The 23,648-nt window shown below is 49.4% G+C and overlaps 7 protein-coding genes across 10 annotated transcripts; 3 read left to right on the plus strand and 4 right to left on the minus strand.

Annotated features, from left to right (window-relative positions):
* Positions 1-226: 226 nt before the first annotated feature.
* Positions 227-543, plus strand: NCU03856 (hypothetical protein; the record flags this gene model as incomplete). The annotated part of the gene is made up of 2 exons (XM_950773.1): positions 227-283; positions 352-543. The coding sequence occupies 2 exons, from the start codon at positions 227-229 to the stop codon at positions 541-543; spliced, it is 249 nt and encodes an 82-aa protein (XP_955866.1).
* A 5,780-nt stretch (positions 544-6,323) lies between these two features.
* tca-5 (tricarboxylic acid-5) lies at positions 6,324-9,641 on the plus strand. 3 transcript variants are annotated; one of them, XM_011396571.1, is made up of 5 exons: positions 6,324-6,379; positions 6,688-6,797; positions 7,247-7,910; positions 8,008-8,544; positions 8,613-9,641. In XM_011396571.1, the coding sequence occupies exons 3-5, from the start codon at positions 7,484-7,486 to the stop codon at positions 9,035-9,037; spliced, it is 1,389 nt and encodes a 462-aa protein (XP_011394873.1). In that variant the 5' UTR covers positions 6,324-6,379; positions 6,688-6,797; positions 7,247-7,483; the 3' UTR covers positions 9,038-9,641. The 3 variants fall into 3 exon arrangements, with proteins under 3 accessions (XP_011394873.1, XP_011394872.1, XP_011394871.1); XM_011396570.1 differs by having other exon boundaries at positions 6,337-6,454; XM_011396569.1 differs by having other exon boundaries at positions 6,337-6,797.
* NCU03858 (hypothetical protein) lies at positions 9,456-11,645 on the minus strand. Its single transcript, XM_950758.2, has 2 exons — positions 11,104-11,645; positions 9,456-11,035 (listed from the first exon to the last, which is right to left on the minus strand). The coding sequence occupies exons 1-2, from the start codon at positions 11,388-11,390 to the stop codon at positions 10,063-10,065; spliced, it is 1,260 nt and encodes a 419-aa protein (XP_955851.2). The 5' UTR covers positions 11,391-11,645; the 3' UTR covers positions 9,456-10,062.
* Positions 11,646-12,013: 368 nt separating this feature from the next.
* On the plus strand, positions 12,014-13,663 carry NCU03859 (MYG1 protein). The gene has a single exon (XM_950759.3). It carries the CDS (start codon positions 12,184-12,186, stop codon positions 13,282-13,284), a length of 1,101 nt encoding a protein of 366 aa, XP_955852.2. The 5' UTR covers positions 12,014-12,183; the 3' UTR covers positions 13,285-13,663.
* NCU03860 (cAMP-regulated phosphoprotein family protein Igo1) lies at positions 13,206-14,861 on the minus strand. The gene is made up of 2 exons (XM_950760.3): positions 14,500-14,861; positions 13,206-14,299 (listed from the first exon to the last, which is right to left on the minus strand). The coding sequence occupies exons 1-2, from the start codon at positions 14,533-14,535 to the stop codon at positions 13,832-13,834; spliced, it is 504 nt and encodes a 167-aa protein (XP_955853.3). The 5' UTR covers positions 14,536-14,861; the 3' UTR covers positions 13,206-13,831.
* A 704-nt stretch (positions 14,862-15,565) lies between these two features.
* Positions 15,566-18,771, minus strand: NCU03861 (glutaminase A). The gene is made up of 7 exons (XM_950761.3): positions 18,308-18,771; positions 17,945-18,240; positions 17,706-17,869; positions 17,524-17,630; positions 16,709-17,464; positions 16,456-16,649; positions 15,566-16,357 (listed from the first exon to the last, which is right to left on the minus strand). Exons 1-7 carry the CDS (start codon positions 18,508-18,510, stop codon positions 15,999-16,001), a joined length of 2,079 nt encoding a protein of 692 aa, XP_955854.3. The 5' UTR covers positions 18,511-18,771; the 3' UTR covers positions 15,566-15,998.
* A 1,619-nt stretch (positions 18,772-20,390) lies between these two features.
* NCU03862 lies at positions 20,391-23,090 on the minus strand. 2 transcript variants are annotated; one of them, XM_011396573.1, is made up of 4 exons: positions 22,527-23,090; positions 21,722-22,469; positions 21,467-21,649; positions 20,391-21,360 (listed from the first exon to the last, which is right to left on the minus strand). In XM_011396573.1, the coding sequence occupies exons 1-3, from the start codon at positions 22,732-22,734 to the stop codon at positions 21,589-21,591; spliced, it is 1,017 nt and encodes a 338-aa protein (XP_011394875.1). In that variant the 5' UTR covers positions 22,735-23,090; the 3' UTR covers positions 20,391-21,360; positions 21,467-21,588. The 2 variants fall into 2 exon arrangements, with proteins under 2 accessions (XP_011394875.1, XP_011394874.1); XM_011396572.1 differs by having other exon boundaries at positions 20,391-21,649.
* Positions 23,091-23,648: the final 558 nt, after the last annotated feature.

The following is a 23,648-nucleotide window of genomic DNA, read 5'->3' on the forward strand; positions in this document are numbered from 1 at the left end:
AGCTGGAACAAGCGTCGAGTCGGCAAGTGCAGCACCCTAGCCCCTGATCTGATATGCCGGCGTTATGCAGCCACCGTGACAAAGATGAATGTGGTGACCGCAAATTGACCCTGGCTGTTTGAAATAGATCAATTCCAGTGAGGAGAAGAAACACACGCTCTCATCCTAAGCCTTCAGCCGGGCCGCGGACCTAAAGAGACACAGGTGAACTCATCTTTTAGGCAACATGAAGAAGAAGTATCGGTGCGACTACATGAAATGTCTGCGGCACCAAGAGGCGTTTGTACGGGACGATCACTTCGGCCACCATCTGCGAAGCTTCCACAGGGACGACCTGACACGACGCGGCAGGCAAGAGGAGCAGGACTGATGGCCAACACTTGCGAAGAGCGCAGTGATGAGCAGGTGGTGGCGCTGCAACAAGCGTCTTTTGAGGAAAGTAAAGATCAGGCAGCGTGGGTGGGTGTGCTCTACAAGTTCAACACATTGCGAGACACAGAGGAAGCAGTTCAGCAGTCGATCATGAGTGAAAATAGTATTTGATTGAATCAGGGTGCTAGATGAGGGTGAATGAGAGTAGATACGGGCCATGGGCTCAATGTATCATGCCTTCCGGTTTGCTTTCATGTTTCAGGGGAAACTTGTGGTGAATGGCTGTCACAGGATATAACCGGCATTGTGGTTTACGGAACTGCCTCTCTCCTTTCGGGCACTGGTGGCTTCCGACATTGCCCTCTCATTGTGCTGTTCGCTGGCCATTGTGGAGGACTTCCAACCGATGTCCAAGGCTATAATCTCCAAGCGGACCGGGAGGCTGGGCCATTGACAAGCTTATCGATATGCCTTGTGCAATGTCAGTCCTCGAGGTACTCTGCCTCACCACTCCATGTGACACCGCCCTCTCTTCATTCCAGCAAGCATTGCGTAGACTTGGGGAGTTGCAAGTGTGCCTGATGATACTTCTATACATCTACCAACAGGCAGCTGGCGCGTATCGCACCTTATGGCACGACATTGCTAGATGCATGTGCGCTTTGGCTTCTACAAGATAGCCACTACAAAGGCCGAGAACGAGACAGACAAGTGAGACATCCAATCCAGCATATCCCGGAAGAAACTTTGTCGGCGAAAGATGATGGCACGAAGAGGACTTGATGGTTTGCGGTCGTGGCCTTCGATTGCAGATTACACAATCGAGATCGATGCTTGGCAACGCGTTGTGCTTTCAGCCCATACCCTGTGCCGACCTACGCAGTCTGGAGTCTGGAGTAGCTTATCTCCGAAACTAGCGAAGGAGTCCCGAGTTGTCCGAAGCTCCTCCGGCAGCCCGGCTGAACTGTGTACTATGTACACTTTATGTAGCATAATTCCACGCAGTAGCGTGCGGTAGATGAAGCCTGCGCCAAGGATTTCGAGTCAAAGAACGACCGCCAACTTTTATAAACAACTGAACTGAAAGCAAAAACCACCCCCAGGGCCTGTGCATCGAGACTCGGACATCCAACTTCCTCTGATGCCTTTCTTGTTCACTGGAAAACAGTCTCCTGTCGACCGTAAAAGGCTCTGCATTGGCTACCCACAACTTACCAGTGGCAATTGGCGATATCGGAACATGTCGCTTCGAACCTGACTCAAGTCCGCAGCGAGTTGGTACGGTGAGCGTGTGAGTGTAGCCTCCTACTGGCCTTGCGTGGTTTTTATCAGATCCATCATCTCCGTTGAGCCAGCAAGGGCCCCACATTGACGAGCGCTCCCCGTGTTACGCCATTCGCTGGCACATTTTGGAATCTGGGCCGTGAGGCCGTGAAAGCCTGTGTGCCTGTTTATTGGTAATACATGATGGCATGAGCCGGAACTACAGGACGGCGTATCCCAAGGCTGAAGCCTGTTGATTCCAGGTACTTTGGAATTGTGGTGAAATCTGCATAAGCCTGCCCTCATCGATGTCGTTGTCGTCGTCCTTGGTTCCAGATGATCCGGAATCCGGAAAGCCATACACCCCTGTAACCATATGCCTGACCATGGCAGCGGTTCCGGCATACATACGCTACCAAAGGTCGCCCGGTGTAAATGGGAACCGAAGGGCGAAGGCGGTGTTCCTTGCAGGCTGAGTGACCATTGAGCCAATGCAAAGCCGTCTAATGGACGGCGGTCCGCTCTGCTAGGACACAATGTTCCTGCACTCTTCCCCGGCCGAAGGCGGTGCAATGGGCCCGCCAAGCTTGCGATAGGATATAAGGCCAAAAGGGTGTGGTGTTGGACGTTGGTGTTGGCGAAAAGTGGTGCAAGCGGTGGCGGCGGCATGGACATTGCTGTTTCACGCGGTTTCACGGTCGAAGGGATCAATGATGGTGATGATTTGTCCCTGGACAGTTCCTCCACACGCCTTTTCTTGGGCAACCATCTAAACCATGCCTTTTCGGGTGCGTAAATGTGGGGGTTACACTGTTGCCCAGCCCGCCTGCTACATGCGAACCGGTCCCCTGCTAGACCTGCCCAACACACTGAAAGGACTTGCGCCTGTGAGCCGGGCCGGATAAATCGACTGTGTGCCCAGATATTTCGGCGGTGTGGAACCGGGCTGGCTAATGATACACCTATGTTCCCGCCCGCTAAATTCCTACCAAAACGATATGTGTGCAATATCTACACTAAAATTGTACAACGATTTACACAGACGAGGCTTTCTAATATACTGATTTACGTAAATATGGTAGAAATCGTTAAATTTATATTTATACTAGTATAATTACGGATCTCGTCTATTGGTATTAATACTATTAGTTTAACTAAAAGAACTAATATAATTATTGAAACTATTATTAATTAAATAGTAGTAGTTAATAAGGATTTAAATATAGCGGTTATAAGGGAGGGGGGGATATTATTAATTAGCGGGCGGGCTAGTAATATTATTATTATTAATACTTATAGTATACTAGTAATAGCGGTAGTTATTGTTAATTTGTAAATTCCTGTAGCTATACTTTTAATTGTACTTCTCTTTATTATAACTCTTTTAATTCCTAGAATTATACTTTTAATTTCTCTATTTCTAACTTCGTACTCTCGGCTACTACCTTAATTTCTTACTCTCTTTAATTTGCTAATACCGTTTTAATCAACCTCTTTTTCTTAGGAGGAAGTTATATTAAAGCCTTAGGGGGGGTATTATAAAATAGATTATATTTAACGCTACCCGAGGAAGGGAGGGGAGGGAAAGTGGGTATAGTAGGTATAGGTTAGGTATTATTACGAGCTTTCTAGTAGTTAGTAACTACGGGGAGGGGGTCTTTTTCCCTATATAGTACTAGCTATTTAATAAATAAAAGTATATTTAATTTAAGTAATTAATATTTATTAATTATACTTTAAGGTATAGTACCGTTTAATTATATAATATTAAATATCTTATATTAATAAGGTAAACCGTACTACCTTATAAAGTAGGTAGAATATTTTGCTTTTAATCCCTCTAAATTAGATTATAGCCGTTTAAGGTTATTATTAGCTAATTAAATTTACTATTAGAATAATTTAAGGTAAGTGAAACTAGTAATAAACTTTAAGTCTGTTAGAGTAATATATTTGAATTTCGCTACGTTTTTTGAGATTTAATATATATATTTAATTATAAAATTCTCTTTTAACTATTTAAAGGTTTTAGTAATAGTATTTAGTAATTAATTGAAATTAATATAATAATTTTTAAATAGTACTTTTAAAACGCCGTAGGTACCTTTAATACGGGAGGTTACTTATATATTAAAATTATAGTATAATTTAATAATAAAATAAATAAATTCGTATTTTAACGGAAGGTAAATATATAGAAGGTAGTTAATTATAATTATAAAAAAAGGAATTAATAATTATATAAATAATAATAAATAGGTATAATAATTATACTTTTTTACTTAGGGAACTCCCTTAATAATACCCGCTAGTATTAGTAGAACCCCTCTTTTATATTAAAATATACTATTACCCTCTATATAGTTAAGATCCTATTTGTATTATTGATTTATTTATAGTTTGAACTATAGGGGGTACGATTATTAATAAGTTGAATAAAAGGATTCTTAGTCCCTAATTCGAAGTAGTAATTCTAATTATTTCTATTTAATAATTAGGCGGCAATTTAGCGAGTAATAGAATCTTTGTTAGCGGGGTTAATATTTATATAATAGTAATTTTTATAGAGATAATTCCTATTACTACTATAATTACCTAATATTATACCTTTAAAATTACCCTCCTACTTCTTTTTAATATTAAAAGTAACGTTCTTTATTACGTACTAGAGATAAATTTAATATTAGGTTATAGGGAAGATTGTTTGGTAAGTTCTTTTATACGCTTTATTGTAATTAGTAATAATAATTAGAGGTTAGGGGATATTATATTTTAAGAATATAGTATTGATTTACTAAAATACCTATATAAAATATACTTCCTTCTTACTATTTAATAAATAATAATTGATATTAAAAGTTATATATATAGTTATTATTCTATATATTTAAAGGAGAGGTATATTGAATTTATTAATTTTATATATATAATCCAAATTTATAACTTCGGGATTCTTCTTTAATTGGTTAATATACTATAGATAAATTTAAAAAATTCTCTTAATTAAACTAAACTCCTCGCTATTGTAATAATAAACTTTGTAATAAATCCCCTTTATTAATTATAACCGGTCGAGAAATTATTAGGTTAGTATAAGGGTATTGGCTTATTTCGTTCTATTGGCTACTAATATGTTAAATATATTGTATTACGTAATAGTAATACTAGGGAATTCGTTATAGATAATAGATATAATATTTAACGAGGAAGTCTTTAGTTATTTAGTTAACCGAAGGATACTAGTAGTTACCTCCTCTATACGGTATTAGTAACGATTAATAGTAAAATAATTAGTACTATTAGGGTCGAAAGGATAGTTATAATCTCCCCTTATAAGGGTAAACTACTATACTCTAATTTTAGTATTAAATATTAATTTTCCCTACTACTTGCAATTTCTTTTTATATTTGCTACTAATGGTTTTTAAAGTAGGATATCTTTTTTATACTTCTTATTGCGTTTTTTCGCTATAATATATTTAATATTATACTAACTAGTAAAACGAATAATCCCCTCTCGTTGGTAATTATTAGTATAATATTTAGAAATATTAAACCTAAATTTTCTAATAATATTATTAATATTTTTAATAATAGTATTAATATTGGTCTATTAACGAAAAGAAAGTACGATAAGGGCGGGCTCCCCCTTATTAATTTAATCCTTTTTAATTGTTTTATTTTAATTTTCTTCTAAAGAAGAATTCGACGATGATAAATTTAAGGAGTTTAAGGGGGAACGATGGCGGCGGGATATAAAAATCGTTAGAATTAGCGTTAAAATTAGAGATGGTTTCTCGTTTTTAATAAGGTTGTTAATATTAAGAAATTCGTAATTATTGTTGCGTAGTTCAATTTTAATCTATTTAATTAAGGGGGTCGGACTAGGTATGTGTATTAGTATAGGGGAGCCTGCTAGGGAGGAGGCAGTTAGATCGATAATTTTAGGTATTTCTATAGCGTACGGTTAGTAATTTCGATAAGTAAGACCCTTTTAATACTATATTTACTAATTATGATAGTAAATAATAATGGCGATGGCGATGTGCTTAATTGCTTTAATTGTTACTACTAAGGTATAGAGATGTTATACGATGTTGCTCGTTAGTAAATTTGGCGGGCGTTGATATGGTTTGCTATTGGCCAGGCGGCCCCCACACCGCCGAAATATTTGGGCATATAGTCGATTTATCCGGCCCGCTGTGAGCGTGCGCACGCTGTTCTTATTGGATGGCAACTTGGGACGACGACGGCCGAACCATTGAGGGGCAGCCCAACCCCTCCAACACCGGCGCGTGCCCCTCCATCAGAGGCCCGGTTTCCCCGCTTTTCAACGTCGAGCCAGGAGCCGGAAAAGAGTTTTCTGAGGCCTGCAAGCCTTCTGCTTTACAAATACGTTGTAATAACGGCGAATTGCTCACATACTATACGCGCGCTGGAGGCTGGTAATTGTGTATTCTGCTACACGGCCGCTGGCATGATACCGGTTCGCGGCCGTACCAACACAGAGCAGAGTGCAGGCTTTTGCAGCAGGTAGAGTCAATATCGGAGGTGGGCAGTCTGGGGAGGTGCAAGGAATCTACCTATATGCGATTTGGAGAGTCCGATGGCCGGAGATGGCACAAGTTGCCTGGATAGAATATCAAAAAGACTTTTTTTTTTTTTTTTTTTTTTTTTTTTTTTTTCGCTCCATCCCAAGTGAAGACATCAAAGCCAGCAGTTACCAGTCGGTCAAAGAGTCTCGGTCAGTCACAGAGCCAGCCGGTTCATCCACTGCTCCCCGCTACACGCGACCAAAAAAGTCACAGAACGTACGAAGGCAGGTACCCCACGCGCAACGGACGTTACGTACAACTGCGTGCGTGTATGGTCGACGTCTTCAAGTCAGCGTCGTCCCGCTGCGTCCCGTTGCTAGCATTTGTCAGATCGACTGCGCAGAGTAGTGTACACCACACTCGCTACGTCTGTCTATCTATCTGCACATGCGCAACGCCCCGCCACCGACATCAGTCGCCTCGTCCGAAGCAAGCTGACCCTGTCGAGCGTCCTTAGTCGACCTAGTCGCGCCGTCGCCAGGAACCCGCCCAGCTTATATAGCTACCTACCTTATCGAACTGGCGATACTCGGTACAGAGGTACTTGGTTATCATTGCAAGAATCTAGTCAGTACCATCTATGTCTTGAAGAGCAATTCCCCTACACTGCCATGTCATAGCACAAATCCCTTGTCCTGCTTGCATGTCAGCCTCTAGCGCTCCTTTGGGCCGCAGCTGAGGCTCGTCCCTTCGGTGACGACGGCCGGCCAGGTCAAGAAGGTGGCCGTCCACTTGTCTGTTGAGCTGTCCGCCTGGTCGGCCTGAGAGCGGAGATGCCCCGGAACCCGCAATGCACTTCGCAACTGCGAGCTTGCCGTGGCCCACTTTGGAGTCTGGAGTCCTGGGCTTCAGCCTCTAGGATCCGGAGGAGCACCATCTCCATTCTCCCCATAGTCATCCCACCGCGCCGGGGACCATTCAGATGTTGTTGTTGCTGTTGCTGCTGTTGTTGTCGTTGTTGTCTCTGTGCGCTGTATCGGTCATCATCCCATTGGCTAACTTCCTCGGCTTTCCAGAGGGAATCCCAAGCTCTGCCACTCTTCTGCCCTCTGACCTGGACCGGCCGGACTTCGTCCCCCCCGCCCCTCCTTCCGTCCGTTCCGCCTCCTCCTGACGCTCCTGACTCTCCTGACTCCTGAGTTCCCTGCGGCCCGTCCCGGTGCGAATAATTCCGGGCCTCCTACGCTTCTCCCTCTCTTCAACCCCCCCCCCCCCCTTTACTAACCCCCCCTCCCCCCCTCCCTTTTCTCATCATGTCGCCCGTCACCGCAAACCTCATCCGCTCCTCCCTCCGTCAGGCTTCTGTCTACTCCCGTCTCAACATCGCCACTGCTCCTGCCTTTACTCGCCCTGCTGCCCCTTCCCTCTTCGTCTCCAATAACAGATTCCGCACAATGGCTTCCGAGGCTTTCCAGAAGATCAAGGTCAAGAACCCCGTCGTCGAGCTCGATGGCGATGAGATGACCCGCATCATCTGGCAGGACATCAAGGAGAAGTTCATCTACCCCTTCCTTGACATCGACCTCAAGTACTATGACTTGGGTCTCGAGTACCGTGACCAGACCAACGACCAGGTCACTATTGATGCCGCCGAGGCCATCAAGAAGTACTCCGTCGGTGTTAAGTGTGCTACCATCACTCCCGATGAGTCTCGTGTAGAGGAGTTCAAGCTCAAGCAGAGTAAGTTTTGTTTTCCATCTTGGAGATTTCCACGCAGAAAGCGAAGCGCTGCACGGCGCATATTGACGCATTGGCTAACATGGTTTGTGCGCGTTAGTGTGGCTGTCCCCCAACGGCACCATCCGCAATGCTCTCGGTGGCACTGTTTTCCGTGAGCCCATCGTCATTCCCCGCGTCCCTCGCCTGGTGCCCGGCTGGAAGAAGCCCATCATTATTGGCCGCCACGCCTTTGGTGACCAGTACCGCGCCAAGGACCTCGTCGCTCCCGGCCCCGGTAAGCTCCAGATGGTTTACACCCCTGAGGGTGGTGAGCCCCAGGTCATCGACGTCTTCGACTACAAGAACGGCGGCGGTGTTGCCCAGACCCAGTACAACACTGATGAGTCCATCGAGGGCTTCGCCCACGCTTCCTTCAAGCTCGCTCTTGACAAGGGTCTTCCCCTCTACATGAGCACCAAGAACACCATCCTCAAGAAGTACGATGGCCGCTTCAAGGATATCTTCCAACAGATCTACGATACCCAGTACAAGGAGGCTTTCGAGGCCAAGAAGATCTGGTACGAGCACCGTCTCATCGACGACATGGTCGCCCAGATGATCAAGAGCTCCGGTGGCTACATCATGGCCCTCAAGAGTAAGTCTCCGAATTCCCGCAACAACCGGTTGGAGAAGCAAACTCTAACTGAAAATCCCTCTCCACAGACTATGATGGTGATGTCCAGTCCGATATCGTTGCTCAGGGCTTCGGCTCCCTCGGTCTCATGACCTCCGTCCTCATCACCCCCGATGGTAAGACCTTCGAGTCCGAGGCTGCCCACGGTACCGTCACTCGCCACTACCGCGAGCACCAGAAGGGTAACCAGACCTCCACCAACCCCATCGCCTCCATCTTTGCCTGGACCCGTGGTCTTGTCCAGCGTGGCAAGCTCGACAACACTCCCGAGCTCATTGCTTTCGCTGAGGCTCTCGAGAAGGCCTGCATTGACACCGTCGATATCGATGGCATCATGACCAAGGATCTCGCGCTTGCCTGCGGCAAGACCGGCCGTGAGGATTGGGTCACCACCTCCGAGTACATGGCTGCCGTCGAGCGCCGCCTCAAGAGCACTCTCAAGGAGAAGCTCTAAGCCACACTACCCTGAGGCATTCTCAAACACCTCTCCAAAAAGGAATGGAACAAGTCGGACGTGAGATGACGGTTGGATCAGCTACCCCGGTGGACCGGCTAAACGGTCTAGTTCTGCTGCACCCGCAGGCGAAAGGAGATGCACGGAACAGGGGATTGAAAAGTAAAGACGAAAACAGCATCGTCCTGGATATCATCTTTTGGTTTACGCATTAAAGTGCATTCATTGCATTTGCGCCTTGCGTCTTGCGTCTTTTACACCCCACCAACAAGAGGGATCAAGGCAAGGAGTCATCGGTATAATTTGCTGGCATTGTCATTGCTGCACCATCCATTTCGGAGTTTTTGGAAATCGGCGGGCATCTTGTACACAGGCTTACAGCATCTTTACGAACATATTCAAAGAGTAAAATACCCTTCAAACAAAACCGAATCTTTTATTTACTTACGTATTCTCTGTTTACTTGGTGTTCTCCCACGTTCCGGTATTTGTTTTGTCCCGGCTTTTCGAATCAGTAGATCAGCTACACGTTTCTTGTAGGGCGCTATTTCTAGTTTCAAACGTTGGCTACGTATACAAACAGCACCACTATTTTCTATGGTCGACAATAAAGCAACTCCGCCCACTCTGACTAAACTCGCATCACTTCAAGCCATGAAATTTGACAGACGAGAATCGTTCATGTATCCTTGGTCCTTGGTGGACGGATGCTGGATGGGGACCCATTCGAAGACTAGAAACATGGAACACTGCTGAAAAGCCGAAGTGTGTATGAATGATAAGTAACCCTCGTACTCGAAATCTATTCCCGATTACCTCCATCTTAAAAACACGCACATGCATTCCCGATTGTTCTTGGTGAGCCACTGCCAAAAAGCGCGTGGTGAGAACTTGAACGCCACAACTAGCCGGCCGCCCGTAAACAAATATACGAAGAACCCGCTGAAGGACGTTAGGGGTCACTTCTATAATTCAAACACCCACCCTCATCCACGATATGCCATCACGGCGTCCTGTCTCACCCACTAGTCATTGGCTTTTGAGGCTTCAACACTGGCTCCGGCGCTCTTTCGCGGCCTTTTAGTACCCGATGTAGGCGTAGCCTCCCCGCCGCCGCCTTCGCTCTTACGCTTCTTCTTGGTCGGCCGACTTGACCCACCCTTGGGCCTGTAGCCCGGATCATCGTCCACAACCCGCTTTCGCTTGCCTTTTGTTGTACTCGGTGTCACCGCCGCCTCCAAGTTGTTATCTTCGTCCAAGTATTCGGGTGCCTCAACGACAACAGCGGCGGACTTGGCGCCGCCCCTCTTTGTACGAGCCAAGTTCGAGTCGCCCCGACCACCACGGCCCCCTGACGTACCGCCACGCTCGCCTTTAGCCCGTCCGCCGCGACCTGAGGTGGTGCCGCGAGACTCACCGTGGTCGTTGTCATCCCCGTGGGCCTCTGTATCTTGTAGAAATGTCTTGGGCGCATGTTTCCGCAGCCAGTTGTAGACAGATGTCGGGTTGCGTAGCTGGAAGTCCCGGGAGGCGAGCAAACCACTCTCCTTCGCGTTGGTGGCGGCGCTGTTCGGCTGGGCAATCGGTGCGAGGGTAGGCAAGGCCGGAGGAGGCGACACACCAGCCTCAGTGGCCTCTTTTCTCGCCAGCCGTTGGTCAATCTCCCAAATGTAGTTATCGATATCGTCCGCCGTGAGAAACGAAGGCGGATGGGGTTGTCCCTGGAACGGATCGGCTGGCGAGTCGCGGCCGGCTTCGAGGTCGCGGAGGAGCTCCGGAAAGCACTCGGCCGCTTGGGAAAACCGCATGTGCGGCACATCTTGGAGGAGTTCCTTGTAGGATTTCGAGGGTCGGATGCCGCCCGGAGGCGTGGAAGGCCTGTCGATGTCCAGGTATAGACCTTCTTTATTGGAAGGTGCCTTGACGCTCAAATCGAAGCGCTTCTCTGGTGGGATCTGGTTGGAATTGTTGACGTCGAGAAGGAGATCGAGAAGACGGCTGCGAATTAGACATGCGTGGTTAGCAGGGGATGCCGACAAGGTCGATGGAGAGTTCGATAATCCTACTCCTTCTGAATGGCTAGTCGCCGGGCGGTTGCTAGGGCCTTTTGCTCGGCTTTGTACAGCTCCTCGCCTTCATGCATCTTCTGATCAAAGGCTATACGCATCTTGCGATACTTCTTCTTCCATGACCGATAGGTCGGTTTGTCGTCAGCCATCCTTGTGTCGATAGAATCATCGTCGCCTCCCCTGTGGCTCAACTCAGTGCGCCCGCGCGGGTCGACCTCCATTTTGGAGAAAGAAGGGATGGCTGGAATCGGGAAATTGACTGCTTGGTTGCGGCTTGTAATCATCTACCGATGCACGTCGTGAGAATGGAAAGGGTGGTGCGTGGAAGATTGGGTTTCGGAATAAATCGTGGCGCGGTGTCGAGCTGATGGTTTGGTCAAATCAATGACGAAGGGAAAACGTTTGTTTAGCAACCTGAGTAGATGGCCGGTTCCAGCGAAGGTTGCGGCTTGTTTGTTGGATCGCGTGTAGTGCCATGCTAGTGTTGCCTGCACCGCTTGGTACACTGCACTCAAGGATGCTGTTAGTGTAGAGGTACCTTCGCCGCGTGAGTATTTACCCTTCCGTTCTCGCGTAACAAAAAGCTTGAAAAACCCTGGCGTCCTCTTGCCATCTTCAGCTTCGTGCCTGCCGGGATGCGGGTCAGTGCGTATAGCCTCCCTTCACAATCATGTCACTGGGAACGGACGCGCGGTAGATTGAGGCGAAACTGTCTGCTGACAGGCTGCGATGTACATGCTCAACACTAACAGAATGCGATCTATAGTGACAATGTAGAGACGGTTGGCTGCACTCTGTGCTCGCCTGTCAGGCTACCTACCTAGCCGGGCTGCCATGCCCCTGTACTGGAAAATATAGGCCAGGGGCTATCCACAATCTAATCGATAGCGCACTACTGTAGAAGTAGGTACGTACACTAGTGAAAGTATCAGATAATGGAGCTGCTGTGTACAAGTCGGGCTGTTGTTTGTTGTCAGTGGGGGAGAAGAGGGGCGTGGGAAATAAGATTCCTTCCATTCTTCCAAAACGAACCCTACCTTCCACCCCTTGACACCGAAATTCTCTTCCAAAGGGGTTATGTTCACTCGTCCACTAGCATTTCTCAGAACAATGGCCGAAAACGCAGCGAAGCGCATCAAGACCGATGGCGGTGCCCTGACCATCGGCACCCACAACGGCCACTTCCACGCCGACGAGGCTCTGGCCGTCCACATGCTTCGCCAGCATGTTCCCAAATACACCGGCGCCCGCCTGGTTCGCACCCGCGACCCTGCACTACTTGAGACCTGCGACATCGTCGTCGATGTTGGTGGCGAGTACGAGCCCGCCCGTGACCGCTACGACCACCACCAGCGCACCTTCACCACCACCTTCCCCGACCACCAGACAAAGCTCAGCAGCGCCGGTCTCGTCTACATGCACTTTGGCAAGGGTATCATCTCGCGCAGCCTGCCCGACGCCCCTGCGGAGGACAACGACAAGGTTGGCTTGATCTGGAACAAGTTGTACGACAGCTTCGTCGAGGCCCTCGACGCTCACGACAACGGCATCAGCGTCTACGATTCCGATGCTCTCAAGGCTGCCGGCATCGAGAAGCGCTTCTCTAACGGCGGTTTCACCCTCGGTGCCATGGTCGGCCGCTTCAATGGCAACTGGAACGATACCGCCCCCTCGGACCCTGTGGCTGCCCAGGCGGAGGAAGATGGCAGGTTCGAGCAGGCCAGTCAGCGTATCGGTGAGGAGTTCGACCGCGCTCTCGACTACTACACCAAGGCTTGGCTTCCGGCCAGGGATGTCGTCGAGACGGCCTACAAGGCCCGCAAAGAGTACGATGCAGAGGGTAGAATCCTTGTCTTGAAGGGTCAGTCGGCCCCTTGGAAGGATCATCTCTACACCCTGGAAGAGGAAGAGGGAGAGCGTGTCCAGAAGGTTCTCTATGTCCTGTACCCCGAGAAGCCTACACCCGACGCCAAGTGGAGAGTGCAGTGCGTGCCGGAGACTGGCGACTCCTTCCAGAGCCGCAAGCCCCTGCCCGAGGCTTGGAGAGGCTTCCGCGATGAGAAGCTCGATGAGATCACGCAAATCCAGGGCGGCGTTTTCGTTCATGCGGCAGGTTTCATTGGAGGCAACAAGACCTTCGATGGTGCCTTGGCCATGGCGAAGAAGGCCTTGGAGTAGGAATCCAGCCCTGCTATGAAGATTGGCAAGCTCGTAGGCGTTTGTTGAAAAAGAACTCGACTTGATACTCCTCCCGCTGTTTAAGGCAGAACAAAGTATCACCGTCTTCACGTTCAGCACTATCAGTCCATATCCTGCAAACATATTTGTGAGACATATTTGTTCTTGTTCACGATGTTGACCGGCTTCATGACGTGCCGTCTGAGCACTGCGATCGATCCCATCTGTGCCCTTATGAACATAGACATTTGGAGATGGACTTCAGAGCAGCACGCGCTGTCATGGTAAAGGATAAACCACTCGAAACATAGATCACAAAACCCTAACCCCTTCATATCTCATTCAAACAAAAAATCATACACTGAATAACGTCAAACCCAACGCCACAAACCCCAAGACGTGATCTCATACTCATGCTATGCGTGACTGCTTAATTGCCGTGTGCTGGTGAGTGTTCTTGGTTACACGGTAGAACGAGATGCTCGACAAATGGTTTCGAGGAGGCGGAACCTCCGTCGAACGCCATGCGCCTGTTTCTCTGGATGGTTTATTGTCGGATAGGGATGGGCTCTTGCTGATCAGCAGGCGCAGCTGAGATGGTGTCTGCGGCGGCTTGCTCTTGCTGTTGTCTGGCCTCTGCATTGTGTTCGTTGCTGTTAAGAGCGTCGATTTCCTCGGCGCTCAGCCCGCGGCTGAAGTAACTGCTTTCCTTGACAGGGCTGCCGGCTTGAGGACCCATGTTGCTGTGCTGATGAACAATGTGATGAGCTTGCGCCAGGCCGCTGGCACCGTTGATAGCACCGCAAGGGTTCGTCAAATGGGGAATGTTCTCGGGGACGGGGTGCTGGCTGCCTACTGAGCCCGTGTCGACACCGTCGCCCTTGCCAGCCTTGCTCATGGCATAGTCGCCGCTATCAAAGTACTTGCGCTCCTTGAGATGCTTGGCGAAATGGTCGCTGCGGCTGGGCAGCTTGCCGTACAGACGGAACAGGCGTTGTTCCTCGGGGGAGAGCGACTGTGAAATTTGGCGAACCGTCAGCGTCGCTATCATGGCGCGAGTGTTGCGAGTTGTTGTGTTGTGCTGGGAGCCCGCAATGCTTCATGGTGTCGGTTCATGATATCGCAGTTGGGTCGTGTCTTTTTCCGAGCCTGATGGCGGCCGGCTGAAGTGGCCTGGTGGAGTTGTTGCTGCGCTGACGGATGATATCAACCTACCTGAATATCAACCTTCTTTGCCTGGTGGGGATTCATGGCTGCAGTTCAAAGTCGGGCTCTTTGCTATGCGCTCAATCGCTGGCTTTTCTCGAGGCCGCTATCAGAATGGATCGATCACCCGGTGCTAGTCTCGCTGGGTTCTGCTGGCTGTCGTTCGCTTGTGATGGCCGCAGAACGTCGAAGACGGGGCGACTAGAATGATGCAGGACGTCGATGGAAGCGTGTGGATGCACGACAAAGATACGGTATGGGCGTGCTTGTTAGGGGGTCCGCGTTGTCATCTGGTGTTCTCACTTGCACTTGGAAGGACAGGTGAAGGAGGGGCGACGCAGACGGGAAGATGGGGTCAAGACGGAGGCGTGACCACCAACTCTTGGGAGGTGGGACAGACAGGTGGGACACTTGAAGCTACGCAGTGCGGCAGTCGACGTGCAGCATTGCCTGCCGGGACTGCAAGTACCTCAGTAAGGCGGTGACGGTGCCCGTCTCTCTTCTTGCGTCCTGTCCCTGTCCCGAGGGCAGAGGTACCTCCTGCGTAATAGAGGTATCCACTCTTATTACCTAATGGTCTAAGCGCTGCGCTAACTGAAAGGGTGCTGTTGGAGATCCAAGTGACTTTGCCTTTCCTTTCCTTTTCCGGTCTTGGAGTGCCCTCCTAGTGTGCTCCTGCCCGAACAAGTCGAAACCGTCGCTCTTTTCTCATCATATCTACTCTCAGCATGATTCGGGTAGACACTTTTCATGTAGGCAAAAGCAGGGTTAAAGGTGGGAAGAAGCAGTGAAGAAGCATGCACATAGTTGACCGACACCTCTAACCCTGCTTAGGTATACATACATGAAACGTGTTTACCCGAAAGTCGATTTCGCGAGATTATACGGTACCAGGTACCGTAGAAGCGTTGGTTAGTTGGCAAAAAGCTAATGCCTCAGCCAAGGTGCTGGCGAGCCTGTGCTCGAAAACGCAAGCAAGCTAGTGGTGGACAGTGTTGTAGAGGTTTCACGAACTGAGCCGACATATGTACAAACGTGTGCTGCTTCCTATACTTTACTGTCGGGCGCTCAAAGAGGGATAGCTTTTTGCCAACTAAACGTTTTTACGGTACGTAATGCCACGAGGGTACCTGCAGTGGTCTGTAGTTTTCACGGGTCACCCGGTGTGTTAGCTGTGCCCTATGACAGGTGCTTTGTTTCATCCAGCTTAGAGGTATGTATGTCCGCCAGTATAGTAGTTTGATGGGAGGCGGCAGTTTGGGACAGCCAATCAAAGAGTTGTTGTCTTCAAGCATGCACAAACAAACATCTAACCTTCCAGGAGATCAAGGCACATATCCCATATGTCCAATTCCCTTCCTCGTGTATCTCGACTCTACCAGGTACGCCCCAGTAAATAGTGAGTCAAGCCAGCAGTTCTTCTCATCCTGTCCATAATCAAGTGCATTTTGATATTACGCATCAAGAACGGAGCTCCTTTCATACCTAGGTACTCTCAACTCAGCCCTTCAGGAAGGCAGTGCCAACAACGCAAATGTCCCGCCTACGACAGGCCTGGCCACAAACGTCGGTCCGTCCTGCGGATACCCACCTGTCTCCGCATCATACAGATCTGTCATGGCTCGATTCGTTGTCGTGTTGCCGATCCAATTTGCGAGCTTGTCGATTAGCAGTGCCTTGGTGTCTGGGCTGGCAACTGCCGCCGCAAACATCATCCAGTCTGACTTGGTCCAGGTGTGGCGTGTATCAAGCGGGACGGCGTATTTCATCGCAATGCTTTGGTAGAATCTAGACTGCATGTCGAAAATCGACTGGTCGACAAAGTTGAGGTCCAAGAGCTTATCTGCGTATATGTTGTAGAGAAGACCTGTTGTTCTCTGTTAGATACTGCATCGTGCCAAAAGAGTTTACATGCGACTCATCAGGAAGCAAGTAAACAAAGCGAAAGGAGGGAAACATCCTCACCATAGCTCTTCTTGTCACCATAGCTCAAAGTCGTGTGCGGGAGGTCGGTCTCATTGTTGATGGCTAGAACCTTCCATTGCGCCAAGTACTCATCTGCGATCGCACCCCAGTTATCGCTGTTGGAAGTTAAATTGGCAATTCTACTCATGGCCTTGAGGCCTATGATGCCTTTAATGGCCAAGTTTGTTTGATTTCTGAACAAAATATTTGTCAGTCATATCCAGTATAAAAGTTGAACAGGACGTGAACATACGCCAAGGTACCGGCAAAATCGTCCGTGCTGAGCTGGTTGGACGGGATTAATGAGTCCTCGACCAGGAACTCTGCCCATCGCGAGAGTATCGAGTAGTGTTTCTCGAGATAGCTGCTGTCGCCCGTGCGCTCGGCGTAGGCCAGCGTCATGATGACCATGTTTCCGCACTCCTCCAGCGGCATTGGCTCGTCATTGCCCGATGGATAGCCTTTCGCAACAGGAAAAGTTCCCAGGTCGTGCTCGGCCCATTTGTTCGGGTACGCTCCGCTCTGCTGGTTCTCGAACAAGGGATCAAGCAGGTACCTTGCGAGTGTCGCATTCAGGTAAAGCAAAATAGGGTATGCCGGAAATATGACATCAACCGTTTGGATGTCGCTGTTGGAGCTGATTTCTTTCAAGAAGATGTAGGGCTTTGAGGGCGTACCGCCGAACTGAAGTGCCCCAAAGCTTTGGCGAACTGAAAGCGTCGTGATAGTCGCGTAATTTTGGCCGCCGACTTTGACCGAGTCCTGCTGAATCCTGTTATCTAGTTCACTGCTGTGACTAGTTGCATACTGGTAATCGTCGTAAAAGGCGTCAATGGCCAGTTGGTCATCGTGATTGAAGTAGGACTGCCACAGTCCAGGGACGGCATCGAGGGTTTTGTTGATGCCTGCGAAGTGGATGACATTGTCTTGAATCAAGCCCAACGTGAAAAGCCGTTCTATATCACTACTCCCAACGTTGCCAAGGTCGTGGGAGAATCCAAATACCGGCCTAAGATGGTCAGGTGTGGTTCGTAACACAGAAACTTGATTTTGTGGCCGGGAACTCACCAGTTTTCCTGAACAGCTCTGAAAGTGTTATCTACGGTATTGGTCAGAGTTTGGTTGCTTGCAAACTGACTTCGTACGAGTTGGTCAGAGCCTATTTGCCAACTCAGCTGCAGCAGACTGTTAGTTAACCGTATAATCTACTTCACTCGGATCTTCCAGCTTGACTGAATGATTGTACTTACGCCACTGTCGGAACCAGTAGTAAAGTACCATCTTCCCCAAGCTGCGATCTCGCCATTCTCGCCGTACTCGACTTGCTCGGTCCGTTCGAATGTATGGTAATCCAGCTTGTTGGTTTTGTCATGAGCCCAAGTGATCTTCTGGGAAAGATCGCCGCTTGCCCATTCTTTGGATCATCGTTAGCTCGACAGGCAACCACATCAGCAGCACGGAAATGGTGTAATTCGAAATGAGTACTAACCTCCAGAAACATCCATATATAGCCGGACATTATGAGTCTCTCCGTCGGCAGATTTGGCCTTTGCAGATATGTACGAAAACTGCTGCGATTGCCTGGAAAGATCATCTGCAAACACCGGAGATAAAAAGGTGACAGTAAGGTTGATCTTGCCGTCCACGTCAAAGACGAATATGCTCTTTGTTGACGTATACTCCAAGGACACTTGCTTGACGACCGGATTCTGAAAGGCCTTTCCCATCCAGTTGAACACCTTGCCATCGACTGCGACCAGGCCCTGCCACCCCAGAATCTGTGTACTACACGAATGCAAGATTTAATTAGTGGGTGATAGCAACGCCAAATGTGCGGACGACTGACACTTACGTCCAGTGTCGTGGCCAATTATCCGGAAGCAAGCACTCAGGCTCACATTGTAGCCACGAGTTCAGATATGGTGTCCGCACTGCCATCGGTACCGCTGGGGGCCTCGCAGGTTTATAAGTTGAGGCATGCACAGTAGCCATTCCGCAACACACTGCAGCCGCGATGGCCGCAATCTTCGGATACCACATTGCGAGGAGGACCATGAGGGGGTCTCGGAAAGGCGAATGGCGGACCAAAGAGACGATAAACTTAAGGAGTTGCCCGGTGCTTGCGGAGCTACTGACGTGCGTTTCGGAAGTGCCCACTAATGCAGGCAGAAGGGGCTGTCCTGGGTTGACAAATGTGGGAGAGCTGCGAGTTAGGGGTCTGTGAGGGTGGACGGACACAACCCAGATGTTATATGGAAAGAAAGACTCAAGATGAAATCAGTCGACACGAGCTTGGGAGGTAACGGGACCAAACTTTTATTAGTCATGAGGAGCTGCCGGTCCATATCGTGACAAACAAAAATCATCGTCGATGCCTGGTTCTCCAACTGGTGGGTTGCCTGAACCAGAATATGACGGGGACAGGTGAGCATAGCGTTGCTATGGTTTGACGGTCATCGAGAAGGCTTGACTCAGAACATGGATGAAGGCCAGACCTGAACGTCTGTTGATCAAGGTTGTTAGTATAGTATTCCTCCCCAACCGGGCAAGCTTGACCATCGAGGTCGGCACGAGCATTGTACCCTCCTGCATGATGTCGATGCGCATGTCGTGACTGCGGGAGATCTACGGTAGCATCTTGGCGAATAAGACATATCCACAAGCTCTTACCTATAAGGCTCCGAGAAACACCGGAAGATCGACCCGGATAATCCGACCGTGTGCGAAATCAAACGGCATATGTGGAGTAGTCTCAGCTCTCAGACCCACTTCCTCCTGACTTCCTCCTGGACAAATGCACCAGCAAGTGTCGCCTTGTCTTATAAGTCTACATGCAGCCTGACTTAAAGACGGGCCTCAACGTTGGCCTATGTACCTCCGCATTACGATGGGATACCAGAAGACATAAAAGACCAATCGGTTGTCTAGGAATGACCCATGAGCATGTGCTGTCCATAGCCAAACGAGGATATTCGTCGAAGAGGAGGTTGGAATGTCGTTCGACCCTGGGAAGAATAATATGTCTCGTGGGGACTGCTGAATTCACAATGTGGGCAATGAGTTCGTGAACCCAAGAGACCAAGCGTTGACAACAGCAGTATCACAGCAGGATCCCGAAATCGTTACCTCCTATGAAACGATTGATGAGGAGGCACAAGAAGCACATGGAAAATGGATGTGAACACCCGATAATCATATGTCCGCAGCTGTTGCGGTTGTCATTTTCTGAAGAAGGAAAGTGAACTTGAGAACCTTCTACATGAGAGGTAGGATCTTTGGTGGAAGCTGAACTAACGTGTGTAAGCCCGGGCCACCAGTTGATGATCGAGTGAGCGGATAGAAAATTACGAGGATCAAGGTCTCTCAAGGTCACCCACGAGGGAATAGAATGTAGCCGCGGCTCAAATCAACCGTTGAAAAATAAATCCTTTGTAGGTCGCTAACAAATTAGTAAGGAGTGTGTACAAAATCGAATGCGCCCTCTGAACGCGTGTGCAGACATCCAACTAACCCGGCACGTTCGAGGGTACGAGCCTCCAACCAAGCATATTCTGAGGCAATAGCGCCTGGTAGGGCGGTACCCATATTCAAAACCCCCCACTGCAGATGTTAGTCTCACAACTTCAATATGTGGTTGTTGATTCGTAACGTTCGAGAATCTCATACATGATGCCGCGGGGTTTGGACGTTGCACGGTTAATGGAAAGCTTCCACTTTTGTTGCTCAACTAGTCGGTTGAGGTGACTAGCCACAAACCAGGATCGATATGCCGGTACGATGATAAGCACGAAGGCTTGCGAGAGCCTCACTGAGGCGGGCAGACGGTGCGTCATGCGTACTGCAATGACACCCAAGTGGTAGGTGTGTCTAGAGTGTCCGGGTCCTGACCGTTGTACCAGTCCATCACTCCTTTCGGGTCTGACAGGTGATTCATGCGAGGATATGTGGCTGTTCCTATCGACCGCAAGAGGGTGCTTGCTTGCGTCTAAAGCTTCGTGTTTCGTCCTGCCTTCTTCTTGTTGCAAAGCTATTGAGTACCGTCGTTGGTCATGATATGCTGGTGCGGTGTGTATGAGATTCAGATCATGAGACCGAAAGAAACCGGTCAGTTGGGAATTAAGGCAGCGAAGGCTATTGTGCGTCAGATGCATCTTGGAGAAGCGCATGCTGCGCGGCAGGATTTGAGCCCCCAAAATGATACGCTCATCCAGAAGTGGCTGGGAAGTTTTGGGATCCTCGACAAGATTGCTGGCCGTTCTGCGACAGAACTCCATCATATGCGCCTTATTTAAGGCTGTGTGACGTTCCATTGCCTTGTACACTCACTGTTGGGAACCAATGCTTGGTTGGCTATCAGCAAATATGTATGCAGTATTGGAATGAAGTGGGAGTCCGTCGTCCTGTGCCTCATTGTCGTAATAGATCTACGCAAACCGACTTCTCTGGAAGGTCGCATGATTTGTGACCGTGATCGTGACCAACATGTACTTGTAGGCCTGGAACAATCCAACCCCCCACAATACTCGACTATCTCCATGGTCCGATTAAGCGAGGAGTTTCATTATACAATATTCGTCAGTTGCGTGACCCTTCCTGGGATCAGCAACGAGTCGAACCGTATCGTCGTAAGACACCCCTAAACTTCGGTTAGACGTTGACATATTGGCTGTCGGTCACACAAATTCCGAAAGCCAATGCATGGCTTCTGAGTCAGGTTACTGGGCAGATCAGGGAACCGCAGGGCAGCCGTTCTCGTGAGCCCGTATCTCTTTGAAGAAGAGCCCATCCTTTGAGAGCACAGCTATGCCGGAGTGTCGCCGTGTCACGCGCAAGCTTGAAGCGTGGTTGGCGCCCACCTGCTTTTGGTGTTACGCACAAACACCTTTCTTATATATCTTGACTCATCTGCAATATGCTGCTTAGCGTCAACGCGGTCCTTCGATGCATTGTATTTCGGGACTTGGAAGGCTGTGCGATGTAGGAGGAGGGCGGAAAGGGTGGTGAATGATACCTATACGCTTTTGATGGAAGACGCCGTGGCCGTTCCGATACCGACTTGCGGTGATGTTTTAACTTGAGAACAGCCTGAGCAGTATCGGTCTACAGAATAACGGGCACGGAATTTTACAAGGGTCACAATCCTTCCTTCGCAAGCATGTCGGTAATGTCGAGACAAAAGGCGATTGCATTAAAACTGGGGTCAACGGAGTCAGAAAGGCCCCAGAACAAGGGAAGGAAAGTCGAACGGAGCGGCTTGAAAACTTACGTGGGCGGCCTGCCCATCCACCTTTGCAAGGTGAAGCGGAATCTATTGCTCCAGTTGATAAGATCAAGATGGTTCACGCCAGAGAGCGTTCCTTTGTACGTGCCCCACCGGCTGCTCTGTACACTGACGAGACCATCATTGGGCCCCTCAATGCCGTGAATAATTCCGTGGGAAAGGCGGAAAGGGCTGAGGAGTGGTGGTTTCTCATGGACCATGGCTCCGTACGAGAAGTAACGGACTTCGGGGTCATCGGGTGTCTTGGGGTTAAAATCTTCAGTCATGTACCTCTTGGTCAGCTGGTTGAAAGCGCCCGTCTCGAAGCCGGTGATGCGCTCCCATATGTTGTAGAGACTGGGCAAGCGTTCAGGCCCAATTTCATCCATCAAATAGTCGGCGAAGGTGCTGCCATGGTGGGGGGTCGCGACGGTGACGAGCGACTTGACCCTTACACTGGCGGGTTTAAGCTGCGAGATCATATATCGAGCATCCAAACCGCCCATGCTGTGTGCTATGATGTTAACGCTTTTTCCCTGGGCCCGGGCTTCAATGCCACGGGCCAGCTCGGCCGCACGCTGCTCGACCGAGCTGCTTGGCGGGACGGTGGTGGTAATGACCTCACAATTTCTCCTGCTAAGCGCGTCTTTGATGCCGTGCCAGTAGTGGATAGAAGGCAGAAAGGAGCCGGCAAGTTTTAGTTCAGCAAAGCCAAGAAGGCCATGGGCCAGAACAATGGGGTTTTCGGGTGTTTCTGGAACAGTCAGTGACGTGTGCTCTATTTGTTTGGACGGAGAAGCTCGGAACTCACCATACTGGTCTCTGAGGATGGCATAGTCGTCTACAATCTCCTTGCCCAGGTACTCCTTGGGCGCGAAATTGTTGCGTGGATCCAGGCTTTGGCGGCGACAAGTCGGTGACGCTCCAAAATAGCGCCTGGCTGTTGGTGTAATCTTTAGATTGAGCATCCTTCGCGCGGGCACCGCCACTGCTACGATGACGGCCTTCCCTGCCTCCATGCTGCTTCAACACTGCAATGCGCACTGCAATGCGCTGTCTTCTTTCAGCCGAGTGTGCCGGTCGCAGAGAACTTGATCGATGCTTGGCTATCAGGCCTGGTGGTGTTCGCCGGGTGGCAGCAAAACAGATTCGCTGAGCTCAACGCGATACTGATTCTAGATCTTGTTGTCTTGCGCCGAGCGAGGGCGTAGAGGTAATCACGGTGAGAGACCAGCAAAAGGAACTGAACAGAAGTCGATGACCAAATCCAGGGCACAACTTGAACCAAGGCACAAGTGGGATACTAATGACAAAATGACAGCGACACGGCTACCTCTTCTGGTGTGCAGTGTACCTTACCTTACTTGGCTACAAGAATACCGAACTGGAGGAAGGCACAAGGGCGCAAATGTCCAGCCTGGTGTTGGTGCCCTGGAAAAGGAAAGCTCTGCAAGCCACGGTGCCTGTCATTGGACGGTAGACTCACTATTACGGGGCGTCGATTGTTCGGGGCCAGGGAGGGGCGAGCGACCTGGGGAACACGATGACGGGATGTGGCTTGACGCCGACGCTGGCAAAGTCACCTAGACTAGGTACAGGCAGGCACTACACTACACTACACTATTTAGTGTACACTACCTATGACAGGACTTGCAGGCAGCCTGTCAGTTCCAGGTTGGTAGGAATATAGCTTGCATCAGACGACACTTGCCTGAGTGGCTCGGACTTAGGTTATCAGGAACCAAAAATCATGAGGTGAACAGTTGGTTCGTGCCCTTGAGGTTCCTTCTTTCTCCTTCTCTTAGGTACGTAGTCCTGCAACACAACATCCGACTTCCCCGGCGGGGTCTCCATTCCAACCTCCACTTGCACCTCTCCGCAGTAGATAGGCACGGTTGTACCGCGCTTAAGGGCGTTTGGCTCGGTTAAACAG

The sequence above is a fragment of the Neurospora crassa genome, linkage group VI, assembly GCF_000182925.2.
Source record: "Neurospora crassa OR74A linkage group VI, whole genome shotgun sequence".
Classification (NCBI taxonomy): domain Eukaryota; kingdom Fungi; phylum Ascomycota; class Sordariomycetes; order Sordariales; family Sordariaceae; genus Neurospora; species Neurospora crassa.

Coding starts and splice junctions, on each gene's coding strand:
- tca-5 (XM_011396571.1), top strand. CDS start 7,484: ATGTCGCCCGTCACCGCAAACCTCATCCGCTCCTCCCTCCGTCAGGCT. Junction 7,911..8,007: donor GGAGTTCAAGCTCAAGCAGA/GTAAGTTTTGTT, acceptor TGTGCGCGTTAG/TGTGGCTGTCCCCCAACGGC. Junction 8,545..8,612: donor CTACATCATGGCCCTCAAGA/GTAAGTCTCCGA, acceptor CCCTCTCCACAG/ACTATGATGGTGATGTCCAG.
- NCU03858 (XM_950758.2), bottom strand. CDS start 11,390: ATGATTACAAGCCGCAACCAAGCAGTCAATTTCCCGATTCCAGCCATC. Junction 11,036..11,103: donor CGACTAGCCATTCAGAAGGA/GTAGGATTATCG, acceptor TCTAATTCGCAG/CCGTCTTCTCGATCTCCTTC.
- NCU03859 (XM_950759.3), top strand. CDS start 12,184: ATGTTCACTCGTCCACTAGCATTTCTCAGAACAATGGCCGAAAACGCA.
- NCU03860 (XM_950760.3), bottom strand. CDS start 14,535: ATGAATCCCCACCAGGCAAAGAAGGTTGATATTCAG. Junction 14,300..14,499: donor CAAAGAAGGTTGATATTCAG/GTAGGTTGATAT, acceptor CAAATTTCACAG/TCGCTCTCCCCCGAGGAACA.
- NCU03861 (XM_950761.3), bottom strand. CDS start 18,510: ATGGTCCTCCTCGCAATGTGGTATCCGAAGATTGCGGCCATCGCGGCT. Junction 17,465..17,523: donor AGAGCTGTTCAGGAAAACTG/GTGAGTTCCCGG, acceptor TGACCATCTTAG/GCCGGTATTTGGATTCTCCC. Junction 16,650..16,708: donor GATTTTGCCGGTACCTTGGC/GTATGTTCACGT, acceptor TATTTTGTTCAG/AAATCAAACAAACTTGGCCA.
- NCU03862 (XM_011396573.1), bottom strand. CDS start 22,734: ATGGAGGCAGGGAAGGCCGTCATCGTAGCAGTGGCGGTGCCCGCGCGA. Junction 22,470..22,526: donor CATCCTCAGAGACCAGTATG/GTGAGTTCCGAG, acceptor TGACTGTTCCAG/AAACACCCGAAAACCCCATT. Junction 21,650..21,721: donor TGGATGGGCAGGCCGCCCAC/GTAAGTTTTCAA, acceptor CGTTGACCCCAG/TTTTAATGCAATCGCCTTTT.